The 7,723-nt window shown below is 48.7% G+C and overlaps 1 protein-coding gene across 1 annotated transcript; it reads left to right on the forward strand.

Moving 5' to 3' along the window:
• Nucleotides 1–4,201: 4,201 nt before the first annotated feature.
• Nucleotides 4,202–7,723, forward strand: ifrd1 (interferon-related developmental regulator 1). Its single transcript, XM_019883053.1, has 11 exons — nucleotides 4,202–4,430; nucleotides 5,388–5,574; nucleotides 5,652–5,776; nucleotides 5,841–5,998; nucleotides 6,067–6,117; nucleotides 6,196–6,374; nucleotides 6,451–6,559; nucleotides 6,678–6,812; nucleotides 6,888–7,016; nucleotides 7,094–7,189; nucleotides 7,264–7,723. Exons 1-11 carry the CDS (start codon nucleotides 4,400–4,402, stop codon nucleotides 7,348–7,350), a joined length of 1,287 nt encoding a protein of 428 aa, XP_019738612.1. The 5' UTR covers nucleotides 4,202–4,399; the 3' UTR covers nucleotides 7,351–7,723.

Raw genomic sequence — 7,723 nt, forward strand, 5'->3', positions numbered from 1 at the left:
GGCGGGTGGGTGGGGGGGGGGGGGGGGTCAATGCGAAATTATGAATTCTGGAGGAAACCTCTGAAGGCAGGTTGGGGGTCGACGTGATAGTTTGTGCAACAATACGGCATCTGAGAAAGTCAAGCTTTTGCCATTTTGTTTTGCCGCGGAAAAAAATATCGCGATTATGGCGACGTGAACCAAATCCATGCAATCGTCACGGTCGACTTCCAGGGTTGTCTGGGTGTCTGCGCTTGGTTCTTTGCGTCTTTCTCCAAGAATTTGAGGCTTGGCCAGCAGCAGCCGGGAGGAAATATTTGATCATAAGAATCCAAATAATCAGTCAAACAACGCGAGGGACGATTAGTTCCGTCAGATCTTATTTCTTAGTTGTGAAATGCCAAGTTACACATCAGCGACATTTGCGCTATTTTTGCTGAGTTGCGCCACTTGAAATTTCATCCGAGTTTGTTGCCTTGAGATTCCCACTCCACCTGTGAACTTATTTTCTGACTTGTCATCGAGTACGATAACCTTTGGTGCGACCCGGCAGTTTTGAGGCCATCGATATTCTATTTCCGATTCCATCCGTCATTTTCTGGCACTCCGATCCGACAAGTTTGACGATCGATTCCCCAGGCGCACCTTTTGCGACGCTTGCAGGTGCCTAAATTCCTCCGCTCTCATCTATTGACTGAGTGCAACAGGTAAAACCATCAATCTGCTTTCTCCACAGGGCTGAGCCCGAAATCCCCCCCCCCCCCCCCCCCCCCTTTACACCCGCCACCTTTACAGCTTCACAGGAGATTCCCCGCGGAGCGCAGCGGGCGCTGACCTATCGCATCCAAATTATCACCGTGGATGATGGCAGGCGGCAACTGACTGGATCGCCCGTTTGTGTTTGAAGAGGAGCAGTGAGGAGAAGGTTGCCGGATGGCTTCGAGCGCAGCAAATATTATTTTGAACGTCTCACCTGCCTGACTATTGTCGTTTCGATTGCTCGGAGCCTTACGCAACCCGTGCTTACATAAGATAGGAATCGGTGCCAAACTTCCCCTCTTTTTGTGGCCTAGAGGGTTGCCAGGCAACTCCAACGTGCTCTTTTTACTGGTGTCCCTGCAACTTTTTGTGCCAGAAAAACACACACACACACACACACACACACACACACACACACACACACACACACACGTAAAACCATGTGGCATCATTCTGAGGGGGGTTTTCTATTCTTTGGTCATCAAGTAGCTAAATAATTGGTTTCGAGACACAACGGGCTCTAGTTTTGGCGACGGCGCATCTGCTGTTAGATCGGCTCCTTTCGTGACTAAATTTGCGTTCACTGGGCCCTCACGAGGCCGTCGAGGAATCGGCCACGCAAGCGAAACTTGTAGCCGTATTGTCTGCCCGCCGTCTTGTTTTAGCCACGCGTCGTCAAAGGCGTCAAACGAGTGCCGTGCCGATGGGACTCAGCAAACGGGGAGGATCGCGGCCGGCGAGCCGAGTTCGCCTTGGCTTCTGCGAAACGTGACTTTCCATCCTGCGGCGGAACAATCCGCGCGCTGCGCCGCCCGTCGCGTGCCAAAATAAACTCACACTGGCCTCCCTCTGTATGTTAAATGCAGCTGTCGTGCACAGAGGCTGCCCTTGTAACCTCACACAAAACGCATTTCACAGCCCTGCTACGCTAATCATGCCAAAGAAGCAAAAGTGGATTTTTGCTGAGTTTCTGCCCAGACAAATAGAATTTCTTACCAAAAAATAGATATATTTTTTTCTAATTACTATGCAAAGAGAGGCCAGGATTTAGTGCTCTGGGAATGTGATGAGGTTTGAATCTCGGCATGAAAAGGAAGAGCAGAATTTGGATTATATTTTTGGACCGACCTTCCTCTCCCTCCCCCGCCGCTCGACTCCCTCCACGTCGCTCTTCCTTCGCTTTGATCAATTTGAATCCATGCGGTAAAGGTTGCCGACAAAGGCCTCCATCGCCCTTAAAAGCTGAACAGATGTGTGATTGAATATAAAGGGGGGGGGGGGAAGTTACTGGTCGTATACTATTGTGCGCATTAAAGATAAGGAGCAGGTGAAGGGTTCCCAAGGAGCCTTTCAAATGTTGCCGTGACCCGGATCGAAAGGTTCTGTCGGAACCCTTCATGATCAAAAACAGGTGACAGGAAATTGCAAACACAATGACAGAAAGTATTTAATACATGTCATTCGATAAGATTCAAAGAATCAGTTGATGCATTTAGAAATGAAAGGGGAAGTGGGATGGGGGGGGGGGCATTTTTGTTTTATTCCTCCTCAGGCTGGAGTTCAGTTGTGGATGGTCAGTGGCATTCAAAGCACACAAAGCAAATAAAACAACTCCTTGCTGCAACGTTCACTTTGTCCAGTTCCTGTCATGTGTACTGTTCGGTGTCAAGACATTGACCTAAATGCGTGTAGATGTCTTAAATGATTGCTCATCGTTATAAAATAGAACAAGTGAGTCACGCTCATGCAAAACGTTGAGTCTCAGCCGGCCTTTTGGCCTCGAGATTCATTCCGACAACCGACGCAGCCTCCTCGCGTCGCCGCGGGATTCGGCAATTATCCATTATTAAAAAAAACTAAAAAAAACGCCTTTTCTATGGTTCGCCGTCAGTGTCTCGCTGCCGTCTCTCTGCGTGATCATCTGTATTCCTGTGGCAACAAGTTGATCGGGGCCCTGCGCCCACCGACGCGACGTGCGCGGCATGGCGAGCGGCGATCACACTGGGCTTCTCTGTGTTGCTTTTTTCTCCTGGCAGGTGATTATCCACTCACTTCTTCTTGACTTCCCCTTCCTTGGGATAAAACTCCAAATCAACACCACGCACTCGCCTCAGGCCGTATGCTGAAATCCGACTTTTGAAAAGCTACGACGATTCCACCGCACGCGCCCGTTTCTGAACCAGTTGAGCGCCGTGAAATTAAATTATGCATCACAGAAAACATATCTGTGGGAATTGCACTTGCTCGGCTGCAATTAGAGTTGGGCTGTGATGCAAGGACATTTAAATTTCAAGCAGCAGAATGGCGCCCCCTAGTGTATCAAAGACACTTTTGGAGAGGCATGCGGGTTAAATTCGGCGGCCAACCTCCTTCAAAATGCGTCTGTCACTGGATAATCAAGCAATTCATTTGAATCCCCGTCGGCCTTGTTAATGACATGCAAAACAATCCATTTACCAACCATTCATTTAGTTGTTTGTCTTTTTTTTCCACAACAGATATCGCAGTTGACATCGAAGAAAAACAACAACAATAACAACAACGACAACAAAAAAATTGTGCTCCCTCGCAAAGATTGCGAGATAACTCAAAGTTTTGTTTTGTTTTTTGCAGGGGAGCGCTTTATTTTTAAATTCACGATTTATGTACTTCCGGGTCATCTTCCGGGTAAATGAAAGAAACGAAGATGGAGTGTTAATACTAGTGGGCGAGTTCAATCGCATTTTACTTTGAAATCGCATTGAAATACAGAGACATTATGTTCTTGATATTCAGCACAAATAAACGAAAGACATCTAAAGCGTGCTGTCGTCTTACAAACAGCTGCGCGTGAGAGGTCGCCAAACTAACCCGGAAGTACATGAACGCGCATTTTAAAAAGGCGTTCCCTTGCAAAAAACAAAACAAAACAAATAAAATATTCGTCATCTCACTCGTTAACTCCAAGTTTTAGTCTTGAACCGGTTCATCAGTTTTAGACTACTAGACAATCCAGTGAAGATTAACACCCGATTCGGAATTTGCACTTGAGGGTGCTGATTTGCCAATAGTGTATTAAGTGACGATTGCTCCAAACTACCTCAGACTGCGGAGAATACATGTTTGTTTTCGAATAGATAATAAATAAGTAAAGCACAGCATAGTTCGAAAACTAAAGCACGGCTTTCGTGGCTTTACTCCAGGCGGATTGGAATAAATGTTATTGCAATGTATCGCATTGATTGTTTCCTGCATGTGGCACCACAACACGCTGCACCGCCTCCAACACAATAAAGTGACAGGACGTAGCGTTCAGTGTAAACTGTGAGCGCATTAGCGAGAACGCAAGCAAACGCGACTGGAGTGAAAACGTGACCGTTCAACCGGTCGCCCACAGTGAGCACAAACGCGTCACGCGTGTGGACACGCGACTGCGTTCGTGCTTCCCGATTGGTCGGCTTTGCCGGTAAAAAGTAGCGCTGTCGAGTGATCGGCGCAGCACTGGTGTGTATGAGGGAAAATGTATCGTCTCGGACAACAGTGTACCTCCCAGATCGCTCTCAATTCCTGTTTTTTCACTTTGCCGCGGGGATATTTTCATTTTGAGAGACAACACAATAAAAGCTGGTCGTGTATTGGCTGATTTTGGATCAATCTCTGCAGATTTTTTGGGCAAAAGAAAATGCGAAAGGCCAAGAAGAAGAGTGGCAGGGGTGAGTGAGGAGAGTGGGCCTTGTTTGGCTTCGCGCCGTGTTATGGTAGTTGTAGTTCTTTGAGGCGATGCCGCGCCATTGAGGAGCGTTGAACGTGTCTCGGGCGCGGACTACAAACATGGAGTTGTATTCGTCAAACTATGTTTTGCTGCTAGTTGAGCAGCTAACACAAAGCAGTCAAAACGTGCGAAGGCACGATGAAATATATCTATTTTCTTTTTACGATTATAACATGCTTAAAACTTGGGGGCATTTATGTAGGTACACTAGCGAGTCTTAAACTTTGAGGATTGTTAATTTTCCCCCTTTTTAGCGTTCGTCATCAGCCGTTAGCAAAGCGTGGGTTACTTTACGTTAGCTTACATGATCATGTTCCTCCTTGATCTCGAGTAACAAGCCAAAAACGCAAAGTGTCTTGGATTTGCCTTATTTTACACACTTTTTCTGGTGTGCGACTGCTACACCCTGTTGCTGGCTCGGGGCTGAATGCGGACATTGTTCGCTGGTTGTTTTTGGGCGTGTTGAAGGCGTTGCTGGCTTCTTCCCTACATACATCAGCTGTTCAGTCCACGTCAACACATGCATTCAAATGGCCTCAATGCGAACCCAGCTGAGTGTGCTGTAATCCCCACACCACGCTTGTTGCGCCTCCTTTAAGAGCGAGTTTTTTTCCATGCTAAAATGTGGGTGGTTAAACAAACAAAAAGTCAGGTTGTCGTGCCTTGCCACTTCCACTTGTGACCCATGTCCTTACAAACTGAGCACTGTGTTTGCACAGCCTCGAAATATCAACCTGAATCACCCTGACATGTTGAAATCTGCAAACGAGCAGCATACGGGAACAGATTAGATAACTGTGGTACTGCCGGTACCTGTGCTGTGCCAATATTACATAACAACAGAGTAGTAGCAGATCTCGTGTACGTACTGTACTTGGCTTTTTTTCCTCTTCTTCAGGGGCACAGCATGGAAACGTGCAGCCTTTCAGCGACGAGGACGCCTCGGTTGAGACGCTCAGTCATTGCAGCAGCTTCAGCGACGTCACCAGTGTAGCGGACGAAGGTGGCGAGGCCAGTGAGGATGCAGCCCAAGAGGATTTCCAGTACAAGCTCAAGGGCTTCATCGACAGCACCGTAGACAAGAGGTATTTCTATACGGCGGGATTGGATTCTTGCAATGAAAGGATGGGCCACAAATGAACATTTTATGTGTTTTTTCCAGTGCCAAGACCAGACAGGGGGCGCTGGACGGGCTCAAGACAGCAATGGCCACGCGCATCTTGTACGAGTTCATCTCGGAGCGAAGGATGACCATCACTGACAGCATTGAACGCAGTCTGAAGAAAGGTTGGTTGGTGCGGAAGTGAAGATGCAAGCACTCGGACCGAAATGAACACGTTGCCGCCGTCAGGTAAAGGCGAAGAGCAGCGGGCTGCGGCGTCGTTAGCCTGTCTGCTGTGCATCCAGCTGGGCTCCGGCATCGAGAGCGAGGAAGTGTTTAAGACCCTCAAGCCGGTTTTCAAGAACATCCTGGCCGACGGCTCGGCCAACGTGCAAGGCAGACAGGCGGTGAGTGGCTCATATTGTCGCGACGGAGCCACTTTGGAAAAGAAGCTGAGAAAAAGCTCTCGTTTTAGGTGGCGACAAGTTTGGGCCTCTGTACTTTAGTTGCAGAAGATGACGTCTTGGTGAGTTGCTTTTTTTGTTATTGTTGTTGTTAGTAGTAGTCGCTTTTTGAATGTCCTCCACCGCTTGGGTTCCTCCAGGACGTGCGCGCCACCATGGAGTGCTTCGAGAACCTCTTCAGCCGCTCCTACGCCAGGGCAGACGGCTCGTGCGCTTCCATCAGCGCTGCGAGCAGCCAGCTCCACACCAACGCTCTTCTGTCCTGGGCCCTTCTGCTCACCATCTGCACCGGCAGCCAGCTCAAAGACATCTTGCACAAGTACGCCACGGCAGCGCTCGCCGAGCCAACATGGAACAAGTTGAGAGCTGGTCCCCTTTTTTTTTTCTCTCGTCAGACATCTGCCCAAGCTTCCGAGATTGCTGGAGAGCGACGACGTCAACATGAGAATCGCTGCAGGCGAGACCATCGCGCTGCTTTTCGAGCTGGCCAGAGACATGGACCCTGTGAGTGACTTGTGGGGAAGGCTTTTCAAATTGAGGCCATTTTCCAGTTGGGTGGCAATGAATAAAATGGTCTGGGCAAAATCCACGAATTGACAAAATTAAAGGTGGATTCCTCTAGGAGTTTGAGTTTGACGGCTGGGACGAGCTGTGCGACAAACTGACGGCGCTGGCCACGGACTGCAACAAGCACCGGGCCAAGACGGACAAAAAGAAGCAGCGCTCCGTGTTCAGGGACGTGCTCAAGGCCGTCGAGGTGAGCGCCACGCCGAATTCTTGAGCTTGGCGCGACGGTCGTGAGTCGACAATTTTTTTTTTTTCTCGCTTGCAGGAGGGCGACTTCCAGCCTGAGAGCATTCGCTTCGGGACAGAACGCATGACCATCGACAGCTGGCTCAGGAAGAGGATGTACGACGCCTTCAGGGAGTTTGTCGGCTCTGGAATGAATTACCACTTGCAGGTGTGTTAATTTGCAGCCACCGTGATGTCACCCAGTCAATCATTTTGAAAGCTGATGATTGGCCATCGCCCTCGCAGGCCAACGAATTCATCCGAGACGTGTTCCAACTCGGACCCCCCGTGCTGGTCGACTCGGCCACGATAAAGGCCATGAAAATCTCCCGCTTTGAGAGGGTGAGTCACAAGTCGCTCGCCTTTATCGCGGCCAACGCAAACGGTGCATTAAAAGCCGGCTTCCCTTATCACAGCATCTTCACAACTCGGCCGCCTTCAAAGCTCGGACCAAAGCCAGAAGCAAGTTTCGGGACAAGAGATCAGATGTGGGCGACTTCTAAGTTTTTTTTTTTTTCCTTCTCCCTGTACAACCTGTTCGCTAAGATTACTTCACACTTTGTGTGTGTGACGTCTCCACAGTAAATCACTTTTAATGTCAATACGCTAGCTGTGTAAATTAAGCGAGACCACACTAATTGTGATCGAGTATACCGCACGTTTGTTCAAGACTTGTTGCTTATTCCAGTTATTTAGATTCAAAGTAGCATTGCCTGGATTTGTATTTTTGCTTCCCCCCACCCCCCTTTTTATGAACGTGTTGCGTTGCACTACCGAGCTGACCACAAGAGGTCTCGTTGTGTAGAACCCGGTGTTTATTGTATTGTGATGGTCTCAAGACAAATATTGTGGGATAATAAAGTGCAAACAAAGCCA

This window comes from Hippocampus comes, unplaced genomic scaffold, assembly GCF_001891065.2.
Source record: "Hippocampus comes isolate QL1 unplaced genomic scaffold, H_comes_QL1_v1.1 scaffold53, whole genome shotgun sequence".
NCBI classification, from domain to species: domain Eukaryota; kingdom Metazoa; phylum Chordata; class Actinopteri; order Syngnathiformes; family Syngnathidae; genus Hippocampus; species Hippocampus comes.

Bases quoted from the DNA above. Each gene is read 5' to 3' on its own strand.
- ifrd1 (XM_019883053.1), top strand. From the start codon at position 4,400: ATGCGAAAGGCCAAGAAGAAGAGTGGCAGGG. The intron at 6,375-6,450 runs GTACGCCACGGC...TTCTCTCGTCAG, and splicing joins CTCAAAGACATCTTGCACAA to ACATCTGCCCAAGCTTCCGA. The intron at 7,190-7,263 runs GTGAGTCACAAG...CCCTTATCACAG, and splicing joins AAATCTCCCGCTTTGAGAGG to CATCTTCACAACTCGGCCGC.